The 21,039-nt window shown below is 36.8% G+C and overlaps 1 protein-coding gene across 2 annotated transcripts in view; it reads left to right on the plus strand.

The window, feature by feature from the left end:
- DMTF1 (cyclin D binding myb like transcription factor 1) overlaps nucleotides 1-20,947 on the plus strand; it is a 44,540-nt gene extending 23,593 nt beyond the window's left edge. For both annotated transcript variants that reach the window (XM_082632909.1, XM_082632910.1), the window contains 11 exons: nucleotides 4,973-5,130; nucleotides 6,248-6,280; nucleotides 7,166-7,275; nucleotides 9,357-9,585; nucleotides 10,809-10,960; nucleotides 12,455-12,664; nucleotides 15,431-15,516; nucleotides 18,009-18,164; nucleotides 18,713-19,090; nucleotides 19,669-19,816; nucleotides 19,969-20,947. In XM_082632909.1, coding sequence (XP_082489035.1) covers nucleotides 4,973-5,130; nucleotides 6,248-6,280; nucleotides 7,166-7,275; nucleotides 9,357-9,585; nucleotides 10,809-10,960; nucleotides 12,455-12,664; nucleotides 15,431-15,516; nucleotides 18,009-18,164; nucleotides 18,713-19,090; nucleotides 19,669-19,816; nucleotides 19,969-20,078 — 1,770 coding nt within the window. In that variant the 3' untranslated portion in view covers nucleotides 20,079-20,947. The remainder of the gene's footprint in view (nucleotides 1-4,972; nucleotides 5,131-6,247; nucleotides 6,281-7,165; nucleotides 7,276-9,356; nucleotides 9,586-10,808; nucleotides 10,961-12,454; nucleotides 12,665-15,430; nucleotides 15,517-18,008; nucleotides 18,165-18,712; nucleotides 19,091-19,668; nucleotides 19,817-19,968) is intronic.
- Nucleotides 20,948-21,039: the final 92 nt, after the last annotated feature.

Below are 21,039 nucleotides of genomic sequence, written 5' to 3' on the forward strand. Positions count from 1 at the left end.
TTAAAGCCCCATCTTTTCAAGCAGCCTATAGATTTAAGATTTAAATTTATGTTGTGTAAAGTCTAAGATATGCATCTTCTTTGAATGAGTTTATGACATCACACTAGTCTTTCCCCTTTAAAAAAAAATTTAGTTCATTTTCATATTCAGGCTTATATCCTGTTACTTCCGTCATCCTCTTCATTAAATGTCTGATGAAAACAGAATTTTTGAAGCACTAGAAATGTGAATTGCTTTAACAAATAGTGTTGGCTTTCATATGCCTGCCAACAGTCCATGTGGAAATTCTGAAAACAGGTGAAGAATGATATAAGGCTCTGTACCCTGTGAGTGATAACATGTTGTTAATTCTGCATGAGAACAAAGAAGGAAGAGTTTATTCTCAGGGTTAGGACAGTTATGGAAAATATTTGGAAGAGCAGGATTTGAGCTGAGTTTTAAGAAAGGGGTGGGAGTTAGGGGTAGAATAGGGCTGGAGGGAACAGCATAAGTAAATGATGAGCGTTGAGGATTCAGAGTTCCAACCCAGAGTATGTTAAACTAACCCCTTTAACCTGAACCAAGATAATTAGCTTCTAGAACTTGGGCTTTGAAGTCCAGACCAAAGAATTAGAATTCTATCCTATAAGAAATGAGAAGAACTGGTAACTCAGTTTAGTGAGAGTTCGGTCAGGTAGATCTGTGCTCTTCTCAAGGAAATCTTTCCAGAGACTTACTGACCATCCCAGTAATGGAGTTATGTTCAAATAGTGCATGTTTGAAATGGAGACCATTACCATTGTTTGGGAATGGAAAGTGTACAGAGTTTATTTAACTATTCTCTTATTGTTTGATACTTAGTTTATGTACAATTTTTTACTATTTTAAATACACTGCTGCCTAGAATGTCCATGTTTTTAAGCTTAATTTTAAGCTGCACTCCTCCCAAACTACACTTTATAAATTATAAAGAGTAAAAAACTTTAATTCTTTATTAGTAAAGAAAGTTCCTTCCCACCAAGCTAATTGTTTTAAGAGAAACAGAAATATAGTGACCATTGAAATGTATCTAGAAGTGTATTAAAAGTTGTCCACTGATCACAAACACTTAAGTTAAAATTGGAAAAATTCTACAGGTTTAGATAAGGCAGCAACGAATTGGTAAAAACACTGAATTTGGGGAATTAAGAAGCTGGTTTCTTGTGTAGGAGATTGGATTAGATGATTTCCAAGGACTCTTTCAGCTTTATGATTAAGACTTTTAGATACCCATTTCAGGTGACCAGGTGAGAAGTAGTAAGGACTTTACGGTAGTTGAAATAGAATTAGCAGGGAAAGACAGATAAGCAAGTAGTCTCTAAGGAAGCCTGGTGACTGAATATTGGTGAAGAAGGAAAATGAGGAGTGGGAATAATTAAGGGTTTTTTAAAAATTGAGGATGTTTGGGAGAATGATGATAGAATTGTCAGAAGTAGGAAATGTCCAAAAAGATGTACTGATCTTGGGAAAAGCTAATTTGTTTGATTTTGATTTTTGACTGTGATTTTCATTATGTGGTACTCTTACAGGAACATTGTGGAGCTATTTGTAAACCAATTAATTAGGTGTCATATATTCCATATTTTGGGTAAAAGGACAAGGTATTGTCATAAGCAACAACGAAAAAAGGGGCAGAAAAATATTTTCATCTCACTGTAATATCATCCCACAACACAGTGCCTTGCATGTAGGTACTTGTAAATATTTAGGTTTAATTGTTTGCAGAATTGAAACTGCGTAAAACAATTTTAGAAAAGATTCTAAAATTTTAAAGTTTTTACTGTGAAGTTTAATACATTCAGAAGAGTGTTTAAAATGCATATCAGTGTAATTTTACCTGTTTTGAAATTTATGTAAGTTGATTCATTCTCTGGGCATTCTGTAACTGGCTTCTTTTGTTCAATATTGTGATTTTGAGACCCATCCCCTGTTGATTTTTTTTTTTAGCTTTCATCATGCAAATATATATACCATAAGTTACACATTCCACAGTTAATGGTCATTTGGGTTCTTTTTAGTTTTTTGCTATTAATTTGTACAGATCTTTTGGGTGTAAATGGTATTTTATTATGGGTTTAATTTTTATTTCTCTGATTACATATTTTTATATGCTTGTTGGCCATTTGTGTTTCCTCTTTGAAATTCCTGTTTGTGTCTTTTATCAGTTTTTTCTGTGGGGTGGTTTATCTTTTTAATTTCTGTGATGTTCTTAATGTATGCTGGATACTAATGGTTTTTTAGTTGTGTTATAGATATCTTGTCCCAATTTAGTGGCCTGTCTTTTCCTTCTCTCTAGGTATCATTTGATGAAAGAAGATTCTTAATTCCAGTTTCAAAATTATCATCTTTTTACGTCTGTGTTTTTGCATGCTTGTTTAAGAAATCTTCCCCTGCCTCAAGGGCATAAAGATATTCTCACATATATAGTTTTGCCTTTCACACTGATTTTTTTCCTGTGGGTATGAGTTAGGGTTTCAGTGTTATTGGGTTGTAGTTGTTTTTGTTTTGTTTTGTTTTATATGGATGATAATTGTCCCAGCATCATTAGGGAATGTCAGTCTTTTCCCAGTCTACAATATCCATTCTGTTCTACTCAAACTTCCACAGATATGTTTCTAGGTTTTCTAATTTGTTCTTAGGTTCAGTTTCATGCCTGCACCAGTACAGCTCTGTCTTCAGAAGTCCCAATATCTGACGGGGCAGGTCTCTTCATGAGTGTCTTGGCTGTTCTTTGGCCCTTTGCTCTTCCATTATAAATTTAGAATCAACCTGCAAAGAATGAAAAACTGTTGGAATTTTTATTGGGACTACATTGAATCTGAATCAATTTGAAGGGAATTAACATCTTTGTAATATTCTGACTTCCTCTTGAAGAACATTTTATAGCTCTCCGTTTTAATTAGTTCCTCTTTAATGTCAGTTGATAGTTTTATGTTTCCTCTATAAAGGAATTGCATAACTTGCCTAAGACTTAGTCTTAATGCTTCTTTGATTTTGATGCTATTATTAGTGGGAATTTTAAAAGATTTTTTATGAGCTTTGTCTAGAAATACAAATGACTTCATTGATTTTGTAACCAGCATACTTGCTAAGTACTCTTAAATAATTTTTGACTATAGATGTTTGGGTTTCTACATATATAACATCTGTAAATGATTCTTTTCTAATCTTTATACTTTTTTAAAATTGGGGTATAGTTGATGTACAATATTATATAAGTTTCAGGTGTACATAGTGATTTACAATATTTAAAGGTTATACTCTGTTTATAATTATTACAATCTTTATGCTTTTTGAATGTTGCATTTTATGATTGCTCTTACCATACCTATTGAGATTTTACTTTTTTTTTCCATAAATCTTATGTGATTAATTGCTAATTTTTCTGAAATTAATACAAACTCATATTCCTGGAGTAAGCTTACTTTTTCCATTGATTATTAACCTTTTTAAACATTACTGAGTTCAGTGTGCTAAAATATTTTGAGGATTTGGGGGATTTTTTTTTTTTTTGGCGGTACGCAGGCCTCTCACTGTTGTGGCCTCTCCTGTTGCGGTTGTGGCCTCTCCTGCTGCGGAGCTCAGGCTCCGGACGCGCAGGCTCAGCGGCCATGGCTCACAGGCCCAGCCGCTCTGCGGCCTGTGGGATCCTCCCAGACCGGGGCACGAACCCGTGTCCCCTGCATCGGCAGGCGGACTCCCAACCACTGCGCCACCAGGGAAGCCCTTGGGGGATCTATTTTAATGACTGAGCTTGGCCCGGAAGATCTTTTCTGAAACTCCCCTTGTCTGGTTTTGCTATTGAGATTATGCTAGCCTAATCAAATGAGTGGGGAATTGTCCCCGATTTTTATCTTTTTTTTTTAATAAATTTATCTATTTTTATTTTTGGCTGTGTTGGGTCTTTGTTGCTGTGTGTGGGCTTTCTCTAGTTGCGGCGAGCGGGGGCTACTCTTCGTTGCAGTGCTCAGGCTTCTCATTGTGGTGGCTTCTCTTGTGCGGAGCACGGGCTCTAGGTGCGCAGCCTTCGGTAGTTGTGGCACGCGGGGCTCAGTAGTTGTGGCTCACAGGCTCTAGAACACAGGCTCAGTAGTTGTGGCACACGGGCTTAGTTGCTCTGCGGCATGTGGGATCTTCCCGGACCAGGGCTCGAACCCATGTCCTTGCTTTGGCAGATGGACTCCCAACCACTGCGCCACCAGGGAAGTCCCACCCCCTTTTTATCTTTAGGATAGTTTAAAATCAGAATTATGTTTCTCTTAATTGTTTGGTAAGATTTACCTGTAAAGTCATCTTGGCCTGGTGTTTTCATTGTGGGAAAATTATTAATAACTGATTAAATTTTCTTCATGGTCTGTGTTTATTAGATTTTCTTTCTCTTCCTGAGTCAGTTGGTAAGTTGACTTGTTCTAGGAAATCATACATTTATATAAGTTTTCAAATTTATTGCCATAAACTTTTCATAATGTTCAACTATCTAATCTCTATAGCATCTCTCCTTAGGGGCCATTTTTCATCTCTAATATTGTTTTGTCTTTTTTTTTTTAAGTTTTGCCATAAGTTTATCTTTTTGTTTTTATTTAGTCTCATGGATCTTTTCAAAGAACCAATTTTTAGCATTGCTCATCCTTTCTATTCTTGATTTGATTATATTAATTTTGTTCTTATGATTTCTTCCTTTTCTGCTTTCTTTAGATTTAATTTTTTGTAATTTTAAAAGGGGTTGGCAGGACTTTATTGAATTATATACAACTTATTTTGGGGATATTTAAGTATCATTGTATTATCTCTTGCAGCATTTTAAACTTTATATTTGACTTATTAATGAATTATCAATATGTTATTTTTCTAAATGCCATTGATGATTTTAACATAAAAAAACTTTAAAAAAGCATAGTATATCCATATGCATTTTATCAGAAATCCCTAAATCAAAGAAATGTAACCCATTTAGGCACGCGGAATAAAAGATGCTACAGAAATCATCTTTGAGATGTCAAAAGACGAAAGAAAAGATTTCTACAGGACTATAGCATGGGGTCTGAACCGGCCTTTGTTTGCAGTTTATAGAAGAGTGCTTCGCATGTATGATGACAGAAACCATGTGGGAAAGTATGAAAACTTGTAATGCTGCATGTTTTCATGTAATTTAGGGGAAATATTTAAGGAACTATTTTTTTAATAAAATTATGATCAAAGCCTTAATTGGAGATAGTTATGAATTACTGTTGAGTGATGTTAGTATTTTTATTCTCTAGGTCTGTTTTGTAAATACGGTGAAACCTCATTACAGTAAGGCCTCTTTTAGAAATTAGAATCTAAATTACTTTCTATAGGTTTAAGACTTAGCTGACTTAATACATCAAAGTCTGCTTTGTACTAAAGTAACATTATAAAAAGTATAGTAGTGGTTAAAGATTTAGGAAGTGTAAAAAGAACTCTAAATTCATTGGTAACATTTTTCCTATTCATTTCTATAGCATAACATTTCCTAGGTCAGTGACTTTTTTTGTTTTTTTAATAAAACCAGAGTAGAAAATAAATTTCTGGATATAATGCATGGATTTTTGTTATCGGTAGTATCTGTGGTAAGCCATCGTATCTTCAATGCAATGATAATATGGTGTTGTTGACATATTTTAAATTTCTCTTTGGGAGTTTTAGGTGGTAGTAGTGTGGCTTACTAGATACTGCTTTTAAAAAGAACATTGCATTGGCTATATTGAGTACTTAGCCACTAAAAAGAAAGCCTTTACGTGGAGCAAGAATACATCAGTTGTCCATGCATGGGTAGAGAAAATAAAGAGAACTTAAAATTTTCCAGTGACTTGTGAGAATTGACCATAGATTTTCTTTTTAGCTCCAGTTTACCATGTCATCCTTAAGTCTTTCAGAATAGCTATGATATTAGAGTACCTAAACCAAACTTGAAATAACGCAAGGGTTAGGCAACATAGGAGAAAATATGTTTTAAGTGTTGAATTTTCCTAGAGAAAATTGTTACAGTGCTCACTTATATTATAGCTTAAACTATTTGTTGGGGTTTTCTTTAATAGAGGCATTAATTTTGATTTTTTATTAATCTGCTTTGAAATTGGTTACTTTAAAAATGTTATCAATATGCTAAGTGACTTAACATTTGGCTCCCTAAGTGAAATTCTGATTTTTATTAAGTTTTTTTAGCATTCTTTGTTTAACTGATCTTTTCAAAATTTCTTTAAATTTCTAGATACACACCTGAAGAAATTGAAAAGCTCAAGGAGTAAGTTTAACTTTAACTTTCTTTTTTTCATTAATTCTGATAGTTGTGTTTTAATTTTTTGTTTTCTAAAGTTTTACTTTGAAAATGTCAAGAGATTTTTGGTAGACTGGTATAATTTAATCCTGCTGCTAAGCATAGTTGACCATGTAAAGAACTTATCAAATCTGTATCTGCACAGAGTAGCCATGTCCATAAGTTGTCTTCTCTTGTTGTTAGTAACTAAATGTAATGCGTCCTTAGACCAATAATAGGGGTTACAAAAGAGATTAGATCGCCATTCTTGGTGACCTGAAGACTAAGGGGAACTTACACACCAGGATCAAAACCAGGGTTGTGCTAATGGCTTACTTTAGAATGGCGAGTTGGCAAATGTTTCACTGACTATCTGGGCTGACTCTACCTTATACAGTCTTATTTTGCAGGAAACATAATTTTGGGACCATAAAGTATGGGTTAATGGATTGTATGGATCATGAAAAAAATAACCCGAAGGCTGATCCTGTTTATGATAATAAGGACTTGTGAAACTGTTTCAGGTGTCTGAGAAGAGCTTGTTAGGAGTGCTCAAAAGGGAAAAATCTGGGGATTGCCTGTGAGATTGTGTCAATAACCTGAGGGGAAATTTGGTCTTTTTTGAACACATATCCAAGTTACTTATTTCTTCTCTGACCCAGGAAAAAGGCAATTGCTGCCTGTTTTTTTTTCACCCACAGACAACTGTGGACCCCAAAAAAAGGCCACACTTTCAAACTTTGGCTCTCAAAGTATTGCTGCCCACAACTTCCAAACCAGTCAAATGGGAAGAAGAAGAATGAAGAATAAATGATGAAATTAAAAGGGAGAAAACAGTTGAACCAAATGCTGATTGGCAGACTCTTGTTTTAGGCTCCGGATAAAGCATGGCAATGACTGGGCAACAATAGGGGCGGCGCTAGGAAGGAGTGCCTCTTCTGTCAAAGATCGGTGCCGACTGATGAAGGACACTTGCAACACAGGTACTGTGAGTGCCACTGGTTTTTTTTGTCACCATTTGAGCTTCCTGCCCCTTCAGATACTGCTTTCTCTTCTGTTCTGAAAAGAGATTTGCCATTCATTGTAGTTGAGGTTTTATTTTCTAGTGTCCTTTTTCTTCAGATAGACCCAACTAATCCTTTATTTTTGTGCTCTGTGTAGTAAGGTGATATTTTTCACAGGGACACATCTCCTCAGTTTCAAAGGTTTTTTTTTAGATCTAGCATGTTTCCATTTTGTAGCAATTCAGAACTGCTCCAGTTGGGGAAGTAACTATTTTTAGGTCTAATAGGTACTTTTAAGGCATATATGTAGGAAGTAATTTTAATTTAAGCCCATCTAACTATTGATCTTATGTTGGTAACAGCTTATCAACTCATATTTATGAAAAACTTTAGTTCTAGGCAGGTCCCAACTTAGGAAGAAGCTGTGTTCCAGAGGTTTGTATGTATTTTGCTTATTTCAAATTCAAAGCACGTTTTTCCATAGAAAAAACTCATGATTGGTGTTTCAGTCCCCAGGCCAGACCACAGATGCTCAGTCAATTCGTGATGTATACAGATGTACTAATTGATGATAGATACTGTTAAACCTAACCTTTATGACCAACAAGAGTATTCAGGCTCCACCACCAACTCTCACTTACCTTTCTGAGCCTCAGTTTCCTCTATAAAATGAAGAAGTTAGAATAGATGATTTCACAGTTCCCTTTTCAGCTCTAATTTTTTCTGAAGGATCCATAATCTATGCTCAGTCTTTTAATTAGAAAAATAGTTATCAAGCTAGGCTTGAGCTTCCAGGGAATATAATTTTCATCCTCACCCACTACCCTGCTGAAGTGGAGTCAGGAATGTTTCTTCCTTAACCACTCCACCAGCACTATTACCTATAAGGCACTGAAAACATAAATTCCACCAACTCTAATTCTGTAGTGAATGACAGCTTAATGAATGAAGCAGGAATGGGAGCTTTAGATTTACGATGGGACCCCAGAGGTTCATGTAAGACACTGAGTATAGAACCCCTTTTGTGAGCATAATGGAAAAACACTGTGCCATTCCCTGATTGCCAGCCTGAGGGAATGCTCTGCCTGTTAACTTGCCTTGTTGCTATGTATCGTTTTGGATCAGGAGTTTTCTCTTTGGACCACGCCATGAGATGGCAGTCTGAGTTTCCCCTTCCTTTTTTGCCATGCTAACATAGGGGAGCAGGACTTTGTCTTGAATCCATGATATCCAGAACTGTGCCTAGCACATAGATATTCAGTATATATTTGTTGAATGAATGAATGCCTGAAAGGCAAGCACATAGCCTTTTTGAAATTTTCCAGAAGTTTTCAGCTACCAGTAACAAAATGGAAACAGAGTGGAAGACATTTTTAAGAGGTTTTCTTTTTTTCTCCTGTTTTTCTGCTTAAGCTTTTCTAAGAAAAAGACTAGTAGGAACATGTGATATTATTAGTGGGTTTATGGGTTCAAAAAAACTGAAATAGAAATATGTTTGATTATCAGTCTCAGACTTATATTTTATCACAGTAGCTTGGAGTTGGGAAAGGAGACGGTATAAACCTAGTTTTTATTTTTACTGAAATGGGTGGGAAGCCATAGGTGTTACTCTACTTGTCCCTTCTCTTTCATTCCTGTAAATAATGGTCTCTGTTGAGCTTATTACTTCACTTCTGCAGAGCAGGGAATCTTAGGTGGGACTAAGAAAAAAGTATGAATTTTTGTGTCCATCAAGCCATCAATGGAACACTTCCCAGTTAGGACTTAATATAATTTGAGAAAATATAATTTTTTCTAGCTATGTTTTGAGTAGTTTTTCTTTCCTTAAAGAGTCAGTCAGTGCTTTCTATTAGGATTCTATATTTTCTTTTGTAGTTCTAAGAACTTTACTGGTTTAGTAACTGTCTTAGCAGGTATATGCAGGTTTTCCATGTTTCATTCAGAAATAATTCTAATACTACTGCATACTTCCCATCAGTCTTTTGAAATACAGGGCTGAATCTGATTTGCAAAATAAGGAGAAGGTAGCAGTGGTAGTCTGGATGATTTCCTTCTTTCAGGGAAGTGGACAGAAGAAGAAGAAAAGAGACTTGCAGAGGTGGTTCATGAATTGACGAGCACTGAGCCAGGTGACATAGTCACACAGGGTGTGTCTTGGGCAGCTGTGGCAGAGCGAGTGGGTACTCGCTCAGAAAAGCAGTGTCGTTCTAAATGGCTCAACTACCTGAACTGGAAACAGAGTGGAGGTACTGAGTGGACCAAGGAAGATGAAATCAATCTCATCCTCAGGTTTGTGTCCTAAATCTTTTAATAACAAAAGCTGCTTAATTGCTGTGGCTATCTAGATTGGCTTTCCTCTTTTGGTTTCCATAGATGCCTAATGTCTGAAAAGCATCCTTTCCATAGAGAGCCACTGTTTAAAGTCCTAAATATTTCATATTGAGCTCTTTTTTGTTTTGTTTTGTGTTTGTTCCTTTTTTAGTGGATTTAGTGCTCGTGTAAAGTACCAGATTGAAGGCGTGGAGACTGAAGTCCTCTCTATATCCGCAGAACAGGTATGGCACAGGCAGCGGCAGTGCAGCTTTTCCACTGTCCCACCAATGTGCCTCAGTTCCTAGCCCAGAGGGACCATGTTGAGGGTAAGAGGGCTATCAGTCTCCATGCCCTTCAATCTTTGGCTACTATGCTAAGATTGCCCAGTCTACAGTTACCCCACACCTTTAAATTGGACCAAATTAGACACTTCCATTTCATACATATCCAAAAATAGCTTTAAGGTAATCCCAAGTTTAGTTTTTACATTAGTTGGTTTAACCATTAAGACTCAGAAACTCAAATGAGCAAAAATACCAGCAAGAAAATATCTGATACACTTAAGTAGTAGAAGCTGCTTTTGTGGCTACACCCTACTAAAAATCAAGATCATGACAGTTAAAACTACAAAACAAATAGACATTAAAACCCCAAATTTAGTTGTACTATTTTGTATTGATTGTGGTTTTTTGGGTTGCTGCCTGAGTATTGTTTTTATCTTTTTATCACTTTGTTTTGGGTTTTGTTTTTAATAGTTTTTTCCAGCTAGTCATCTTTATAAATAGTTCCTTTCTAAGTAATTTTGTTTATTTTACAAATGGAAAAGCTCAGATCTAGGAAATAACTTATTATAACACACTATAAAACATTGTAGAACACTATACAACTAAACCTGCCCTTATCTTATTCTAACCTTTAGCTATTCCCTTTCCTTCACGGTGCTTCATCTGGTTCTGACCATTTATGGTACGGCCCATTGGTGGTACCATTAACAAGGCTGCTACTGTGATGTTTCATAGCTCTTAGCTGTGGAAGCAGGTCTGCACTCCTGCAATCCATCCTTTCCTATGTACCTGAACAGTAGCATCTCAGTGACACAACCTGCCATTCCCTTTATTGCCAGTTCCGTCATCTGTAGTTAGAGGAGGGTTCTTATGGAGAAACAAACATCTAACAGATGCTTATTTTGTAACTTGTAGGATAGCAGAGCTTGATGTAGCTGATGAAAATGACATAAACTGGGATCTGTTAGCAGAGGGATGGAGCAGTGTCCGTTCACCACAATGGCTTCGAAGTAAATGGTGGACCATCAAAAGGCAAATTGCAAACCATAAGGATGTTTCATTCCCTGGTAATGTATTTTTTGCTTCTTAAGTCCTTCCTTTGTCTTACCGTATTTAGTCCTCAAGGAATTAGAGGTTAGAAGTTCTTTGCCTCAGCTGAAGAGATATGAATCATAGTAGGCTTTTACTTCCTCTGCCCTATTTCTTTGGGTAACTGTCTTCCCCGAGTTGCTATGATTTATAATTCTCAAAGCACCAAAGATGAACTATACACATCGGGCTTCCCTGGTGGCGCAGTGGTTGAGAGTCCGCCTGCCTATGCAGGGGACACGGGATCGTGCCCCGGTCCGGGAGGATCCCACATGCCGCGGAGCGGCTGGGCCCGTGAGCCATGGCCGCTGAGCCTGTGCTCCGCAACGGGAGAGGCCACAGCAGTGAGAGGCCCGCGTACCGCAAAAAAAGAACTATACACATCTACACACATTCTTATCCTTTCACATAAACTATGAAGAGAAAATAAATTTTGCATGTATATTTTCACTGTGTACAAAGATGTAAGAACTTACATTTAAATCAACTTTTACGAATTTCATAATTTCAAATAACTGGGTTAGAGGAATTCTGTGATTTTGTAGAACAAAAGCTTGCAAATTTCTAATTTCCTTTGTTATGTAAATCTAGAGATCTTAGGTTTACTGAAGTGAGATACAGCATACTTTCCACTTCACTGTCTGCTTTGTTCTTAGACACGGAACTAAATTGTACAGTCTGTATGATTTAGGTTATCAGATTCCCTCCCATTGGTATAGTGCTCCAACGTCCATTTTTGCAAAGGAAAATTAAATGCTGAGGAATTTGGCTTGATAAAATGTGATTTTTTTAAAATACCCAGTTATAAATTTATTTTACACTTTAAAAATTATAAATTCTGGTATAACCAGGAGAGTGAATGAATACTAATGTAACATGAACCCAGCTAGATTGCAGCATTACCTGAGAGGACTGATGTAGTTTATCATGATTAGTAGAGGAGTTGGTTTTCCTGTACAAGAACTCAAGGCGGTTGCATACTGTTTGGAAAAGCTCAACTGCTACTCTGGAGTTGTAAGTTAGACTCACAGCCAACTGATTATGTTCTTGCAGTGGGTAAAAAGTGCCCAGGGTTGGGGGAGGGAGAGTAGTAGACTATTCATTGCTGAATGAAAATCAGTTAATTAGCATTACCAATATTCTCCCTAAATAATAAGAATTTTATCAAGAAGTCCTAGGACATAGAAAATGTCTTATTTCCACGTTCCTTACAATGGCTATTAATTCATCTTTGATGGCAAAAACTATATCACGTTATGAATTTTTTTAATCTCTTTTGACGGATGTTTCCAAAAATTTCCAGAGAGGTTGTAGTTTTTAAATATTTTTATTGTTATTTTGGTAAGGTCACATATCCAGTATACAATTATTTATTCCAAATACTTTCCCTCCTTACCCCCCACCTCCCTTGCTGCTTAGATGGTGGTCTGTCGGAGAATCAATGTTCTTTTTGTCTACCCATCTCCCTTCAGTCTTGATAAAAGGTCTTAAACAGTTACATGAGAATCAAAAAAACAACCCAACGCTTTTGGAGAATAAATCAGGATCTGGAGTTCCAAACAGTAATTCCAGTTCCAGCGTACAGCATGTTCAGATCAGAGTTGCCCACTTGGAAGACAATACAGCCATCTCTCCAAGCCCCATGACAGCCCTGCAGATTCCAGTCCAGATCACCCATGTCTGTAAGTAACCTCCAGATTCCATGCTATCTGAACTATATGATTTCGTTAATGGCTCTGACACCTTTCAGTCTTCTAGAATGTTGACAGAAATTTACCCAAGTTGAGAAATTAAAGGAGATCTAAGGCATTTTTTGTTTATTAGCTTGATTAATATTTGCACAAAGGATGAATGTGTGACAGGAAAGACTGATAACCCACTGCCCAGCCACTATAAACCATTTTAAATCATCTTACTTTCTAGGTGTTATAAAGAATTAATGGTTAATAGAAAACTACCTAAAATACAGTCAACTAAGCAAAGAAAGAGAGTCCCTAGGATGGCACATCATTTGTAGTAATTCACCAGAAGACACACAAATGAAGAATGGATTTGAAGTCAAATGTAGAAGACATGGGTGTTGGTGAGGTTGAAAAACATTTTCTTCAGAGAGTAAAGAACCAGTGTCCTACGGGAACTGTTTTGTTTACCCCTCTCTTTTCCCTAGCCTGTGACTTTTTTTGTGTGCTTAATGAGATGAGAGCCCAGTGATTGTTATAGGGAGAGGAAATTTATTTCCTAAGATCTAAGCTAAGTTGATCTTTCTACCTTTCCATTACAGAGGGACAGAAAAGGAATGAGGATAAAATTCTCAGAACCATATTATTTTTCACTTTTACCTCACTTTTTTTTCCCTACATAATGTTATTTGCCTATGGAAAGGCCATTGCCAAGAGTTTATCAATCACTTGGTGTTATTCTCAATCGGGATTATTGGCCTTTTAAGTGGGACCGTTCTTTCTTGGCAGGGATGTCCTTCTGCACACTACGGGATGTTCAGGGTCCCCTGGCCTCACCCACAAAATGCCAGCCGTGCTTTCCAGTCAGTATGACAAGTAAAAACACCCTACAGATTTTCATATATACTCTATGATCCCACTTGAGAATCACTGGGCCACTTATTGGCATTATTAACACTGTATTTCTGGGAATTCCATGGCGGTCCAGTGGTGAGGACTCTGTGCTCTCACTGCCCAGGGCGTGGGTTCAGTCCCTGGTCAGGGAACTAAAATCCCACAAACTGCACAGCACAGCAAAAAACAAACAAAAAACAAACGGACAAAAAAACAAAACAAAAAAACCCTATATTTCTGATGTTTAAATTAATTATGCTTGTCTTATTCTTAAAGTTCTAATTTAAATTTGGTTATTTGCTTTAGCTTTCTACCAGTGCAGTAAAGCATGAAGAATTTATTTTCTTTAGCCCTGCTTGTTTTGTTTTGTAGTCTTGAGGATTGCAAAGCAACTGAAATTACTAGTCCACCATAAATGTGAGAGCTACTGTTGGCTAAAAATTTTTTGTGCATGGAGAATGTTACAGATTTCCTTGGCTGTTGGGTTGACAATACTTATTGGGGAAATAGCAAACGTTTTATAAATGGTACCTTAATATCGTTCACAGCATGGCTTTTTTTTTTTAAGTACTAGAATAATTTTATTTCTTACAGCAAGAAATGTGAGTATAGTAAGAGTTTTACAACACACCCATTATTCTCGTCATTTGGGCTAAAATCTCACGATTGTTTCTTCCTTTAGGTTAGAGGTCAGGGATTAGCAAACTTTAGGGCCAGAACAGTTAATATGAATATATTAGGCTTTGCAGGCCACATAGATCTCTATGGAATTTTCTGTTTTGTTTTTCAACAATCCTTTAAAAATGTAAAAACCATTCTTAGCCTTGAGCCACATCTCCAGCCATAATTTGCTTACCTTTCATTTAGGTTATTTATCTGAAATCACTTCAAATTATTCTAGGTATGATCTTAAGAATCCATCAAATAGTAAGAGAACTAACCTGAATTCAGTGCATTTCTTTTAAACTGAGAAGCATTATAGTTAGAATATAATAAATTAACAAACATTTTACATTAAAAGTCAATTTCAAATCATTTTTCACATAGATTTACCTACAGGTGGGACTGAAAGCACCAAAAGACATTACATTTCTTCGCATTAGCCCTAGTTCTGTATAACCTTGAGCAGACACTGATCAAGTCTGAGCCTCAGCTCACATATCTGTAAAGAGTTTATACTGTCTGATCTCTGAAATGCTATGTAGTCTCCCTAGTGTGGTCATCTGAAACTATATATATTTCATGTTTCTGATCCTCACAACAACTATATGAGGTAGACAGGGCAGATAAAGTCTCTGAACATTAGTTTGAGTTAAAGTAAGTTATTTGCCCGGGTTTACATGGCCAGAAGTGATGTCACTACAACTAAAGCCTAGTGTTACAGGACACCTATATATTCCAGACATCTATACTTCTTACCAGAAGGTCCAGGAAAACTTACTTTTTTATCAAGTTCCTGTCTCTTGGCAGGTTAGCCTTAGTGTATTCCTCTTACTTCCTAACATTAGGAATATTTTATGATCTATAGCAGGGGTTAGCAAATACTGTCTCTGTCATAGCTACTCAACTGCCCTCGTAATGCAAAAGCCACCGCAGAAAATACATAAACGAACAGGAATGACTGTGTTCCTATAACACTTGATTTATAAACACTGATAGTGGGCTGGATTTGGCTGTGGGTCATGGTTGGCTGACCCTTATATCTGTGCCATCCCAGACAAGTCCATTAGATTTCTTATCTAATATAAGAAATTTAAATGACTTCGGGTTTCCAGGCAAATTATTCAATATGAGATTGCCCTCATAATTAATTGGGTACACTAAGAAAATTTAAATTTACTAAGTGTTTATTTATTGTCCTTGTTCTTGCCACAGCTTCAGCAGACTCCCCGGCTGCTACTGTTGACTCGGAAACAATAACACTAAACAATGGAACACTACAGACATTTGAGATTCTTCCAGTGAGTAACTACTTTAAAAAGCAGATACTGGCCATTTTATGCATAAGAAAGATCAGTTGGTATCAGTTTTAGAAATGTTATATAAGCAAACAAAATGTAAAAATTAACCTGATTGTCGTTAAGTGTAACTATATCCATGGCTTTGAAAGCCAAGATGGTTAGAAGACAACATAAATCAGACTTCCACTTTTATAATTCATCTTTTTTTTGCATCTATATATAAGCCAATAATATGTTCTTTTTATAGATGAAAATGACAGTGCTAACAAGTAGGGTACATGCTATGTATTTTTATTGAGTCATAAACAAATATATACTGAAAAAGTTCATATTGGTTATTTGAGGAAAAGTTTATGGAATGAATTATTTAACAACAGTCAGTAAACACTGTACTAGCCCATTGGGGGATACAGGATTTAAAAGTCCTAGTCATAAATGATATAGCCACTTAGGCAAAGAATCTTGCAATCCCTAAAAAGGTTAAACATACAGTAATCATATGACCTACCAGTTCTAACCCCAGGTATACCTAAGAGAAGTGAAAATATATGTCCACATAAAAACTTGTACATGAATGTTCATAATAACTAAAAAGCAGAAACAGCTCATATGTCCATCCACTGATACATAGGTCAATAAAATGTGCTGCAGCCATACAAATGATTATTTGGCAGTAAAAGAATGTGCTGCCACGAGGATGAACCTTGAAAACATTATGCTAAGTGAAAGAAATTAGACACAAAATATATAGTGTACAACTCCCATTTATCTGAAACGTCAAAAATAGGCAAATCTGTAGAGACAGAAAATAGATTAGGGGTTAACTATGCTAAGAGGTTTTGGGAGAGATGGGGCATGACTGCTAATTTAAATGTAATTCCTTGGAGGGGTGGTGATGAAAATTGAAAAGAAAAATGCCCCAGTTCTTTCCTTCTTTCTAAAACAGGTAAACCCAGAATTATTAGCTCATTTTTCATGAAGAAAATATAAAGTATATTTTATTTAAATTATGTCAAGATTTATTTGCTGTGAAGAACATAAGGGGTATTAGTGCAACAGTTTATTTATCCTATCCACAGCCAAATCTCAGGAATGGCCCACCTAGCAAAAGGTTCTCTTTTGGAACTCCTACTAGGCCACTTGCTTAACTTAAGCCTCAGTTTCCTAATCCATTGGTCTCCAAAATAGGGATGTGTAAGAAGACCATTTGCCATAGGTGGAAAACAACTCAGCTTTACATGTTCTGCCACCTCACCCTCCCTTTCCCCCTGGCCTAATACACAATATATGCACATATATTTAGGGTAGGGTATGTGTTCAGGTTTTAACTTACAGGGTCACAATCAAATATTTAGAGACTTATTTGTAATAAAGCATGATAATGTGCCTCAGCTTCAAAAAATTATAAGCATTAAATTTATTTAAGCATATTAAATAAAATACATGTATATGACATACATGTACATGTAAAGTATTTATTATACTGCCTGATCACATGTGATTAATAAATACAACCTTTAGGAAAACAGCTAGCTTTCACTTTTATAAAGAGGGAGGGGAAAAAGTGAGTTGAGTCCCCAGTGTGTGCCAGGCACCATCACAATCATTTCTAATCCTCAACAGACCTTTCTATGAGTAGTTACTATATCTGCTTTAGCATTACAGAAACCTAGATTCAGTGAGTCAGTAGCCACAAGAGCTGTTGTGGCCTAAGTCCACAAGACCACATCAGACTAAAGAACCCAGGCTATATGACTTTAACTTCCAGCTCTATTCTAAGTGCAAAAACTTTTCCTTCAGAGTGTTAGGATAAACCAAACTCAGATTATCACGTAGAAGCTTATGGTTGTGAAACGTGTGTTGTTGTTCAATAGTTTTGTTACTTTCATAAAAGATCCCAAAAGATAAACGTACTGTCAGTGAAACAGCTTTTCAATTAGAAGTTTTTTCTTTCAACAAGCACTAATTGCTATTTCTATACATTTTCTCTGAACATAAAAAAATTTCCTAAAATTATACTATGAAAAAAATCGATTCAAGTAAGTAAACACTGCCATAGTGCCTTTTGGAAAATGTGAAGCTTTTTTAACTGGTTTAACTGGAGACTGCTAGTTTTTATGTGCTACAGAGAAGGAATAAAGAGGGGAGACGAGGCATGCTGGATTACTGTGCTAGAAACAGTGGCTTATGAGACCATGTCTTGGACCTGAAACAGATAGCTGAGACCAGACCATAGACATACAGGGAGTGAAGAGTAGGATCAAGCCTTTCCTGTTAAACCTGCAGGCCGAGAAATGACTTACAACAGATAAGTGGTCCAGAATATTGTACCCTTCATTTTGTTATTTGCCCCTTCATGATTGGTAAGTACATTTGTGGCTAGTAAATGAAAGTCCCCATTTTGGATGTAAAGCTAGACTTAATGGGTACTAAGTGTACTTACTCAGTGGTTTGATGCACCTGTGTTGATCTTATTTTTCTTCTTCCTTCAGTCTTTCCATTTGCAGCCCACTGGCACTCCAGGCACCTACCTACTTCAAACAAGCTCAAGCCAAGGTCTTCCCCTAACTCTGACTGCTAGTCCCACAGTAACCCTGGCGGCGGCCGCTCCCGCCTCTCCTGAACAGATCATCGTCCATGCTTTATCTGTATGTCACCTTACATAAATTCCTTGATTTTTCTAGCTTCTGTAGAAAAGACTCGCTAACTGATAAGTACCACCAGAGATGGACTCATGTGCCTTCAATTACAGTATCTTGGGTGAGGGGGAAATAAATGTTGAGCTCCGTTCAAAACAGTTTAGTATCGATACCTGTTAGGGACCAGGATTAGCTGATACAAAATATAAGAGCCAATACTAATGTAGTACGTTTATTTAAACAATTCTTCCTACCACTGTTGTCCCAGGAGCAATGTTTTACACCTTCCCTGGGGTACATCCCTCGTTCCCTGGGTCTCCTTACATGACATGGACTTCCGTTAGGGGAAAAGGGATATTAGGAGAGCAGAGGTCCCAGTGTGTAAAGAATAGGAGTTCTAGAAAAACAGTGATAAGAACACTGAAGTTCCAGAGGTGAGAGAGAGGCACGGAGGGGACAATAGGGTGCCACTTATAAATACTATTTGTTGTCTATAACTTTAGTCTGATGGGTACTTTTTCATTTTGCCACTGATAGTTTTCTTCAACATTTTATAGCCAGAACATTTGTTGAACACAAGTGACAACGTCACAGTGCAGTGTCACACACCAAGAGTCATCATTCAGACAGTTGCCACAGAAGACATCACCTCTTCTATATCGCAAGCAGAACTGACAGTGGATAGTGATATTCACTCATCTGATTTTCCTGAGCCTCCAGATGCCCTAGAAGCAGACACTTTCCCAGATGAAATTCATCAGCCTAAGATCACTGTAGAGCCATCATTTAATGATGCTCATATATCCAGATTCAGTGACCAAAATAGCACAGAACTGATGAACAGTGTTATGGTCAGAACAGAAGAAGAAATCTCTGACACCCACCTTAAACAAGAGGACGCACCCTCCCCTTTAGCCCGGGCTTATGTTACTGAGGTAAGTTGCACTTAAGGAAATAGCCTTAAGCCTCAAACCTGCAGTTTGGGAAAAGCCTAGAAATCATTTATGGAAAGATGTCCTCAGTACCTCCTATTTTCTTTAGACACACAAAATAAAGCTCAAACCCCTACCTGACCTGAAGTATCATTCAACCAGCAGTGTTGCTCTTACCACAGTTCCTCACTAAAACCTTTCCTTCTCCACCCGCTGTAGACTGAGAAATGTTTGTTGGAACCCATGGAAGCATTTTCCTGAGGATGGTTTGTAACAGGTCTTTGTGGTTCAGTTTAGGAACCTCATCCCACAGTGTTACAGCATTGTTTCTTCTATATTCAGGATCTATAACTGAATTGGTTCTTTAAAATTATTTTTTGCTAGTATGTAATACATTGGAGTATGAGGTTATTACTTTTGTCCATTTTAAGACCTTAACTTTGATTTCTTTTAATTTTAACTTTAAAGTGGGATAATATTTGAAAGTTAAGTCCCTTCAAGCCTAAATGTGTTTGGGGACTTAAGGAAAACTAATAAGGAATATGAGACAGAATCTCATTTTTTTAATTATTATTACTTAGGATTTAGGGTCTCCTACCATAGAAGAACAAGTTGATCAAACAACAATTGATGATGAAACGATACTTATCGTTCCTTCACCACATGGCTTTATCCAGACATCTGATGTTATAGATACTGAGTCTGTCTTGCCTTTGACAACACTAACAGGTACTGTAACTCCTTCGAGTGCCTGGTAAATCTTAAGGTGGAAATCTTCTTGTTAAATTTTCACTTTGGTAGAAGAACACTTGCTCTAAATTCTTGACATGGATTAGAGGATATATACATTTAAGACTAACTTGAAACTTATCTCATTACAGATCCCATATTCCAGCATCATCGAGAAGAATCAAACATCATTGGATCGTCTCTGGGCAGTCCTGTTTCAGAAGACTCAAAAGATGTTGAGGATTTGGTAAACTGTCATTAGGTAATTCTTAGAAACAGGTAGTTCAGGCAAAGAAGCCACACTGTTCATTACAACATCTCCAAAGAAATAGGAGCAACCCCCAAGAGGCTTAATTTACCATTCCTCTGGCTTTTAAATAGCTACAGTGCTCAAGCCACATACAGTGTTGCTGCTATGACTTTTTACCTCCTTTAAATATATCATCTGAGGTCTAGTCTTATGACAGTGTAGTTGAGTGGAGCACTGGGGTCTTTCTTAACTGTAGAGATCCTAGTGATTAGTGTTACTTGTCAGCAGGGAATTTCATTCACTTTAGCTAAGAGAAGTTTAAAATCACCAAAGCTTAACTACTGTTTTAAAAGCAGTAATATTCATCTCTAAAGATCGGACATGGCACTCTGTCCAGTCTCAAATAGGCCTGTTTATATTTCAGAGAAGTTACATCAACACGGTCTAGAGCTTACCAGTGACCTTCTCCACAAAGATTATCTTCTAAGTAGTTTGAGACTTGGGGTGTGGTGGTTACTTTTGGTTTACCCATTGCTGGCAGTGGGAGCTGATTTAGGCTGGGCAAAGAGGAAAGCATTAAAAAGTTAAGAAAATTCACTACAGGCTTGTTTGTTTGTTTTAATATGGATGAGAGTAGGAAGACAAAGTTCATGAGAAGCTAAGAGTTTTCACCCCCTCAGAACCTGCTGTCATCAGTTTACAAAGTTAGCACTTTGAAGTAAAACTAAATGGGAAAGGAAGTAAAGTTGCCTATCCTATGCCATGACCTTTTTTTACATGTGTTGCTATATATAAGTTACCCAGGAAATAGTTGAGGAGAGGATCAGCGTTTGCCGTTCACTTAGTGCATTAACTGATGGGGGTTTGATATAACTTCTCCCTCTCAGGCAATTTAAAAAAACAAAATTTGCTTCTGTAACGAAAGGAAACAAGTCAAGAGTCATTCCTATACCAGAGAAGGTTAAGCCAAAAT

This window comes from Mesoplodon mirus, assembly GCF_964341445.2.
Source record: "Mesoplodon mirus genome assembly, chromosome: 9".
Taxonomy (NCBI): domain Eukaryota; kingdom Metazoa; phylum Chordata; class Mammalia; order Artiodactyla; family Ziphiidae; genus Mesoplodon; species Mesoplodon mirus.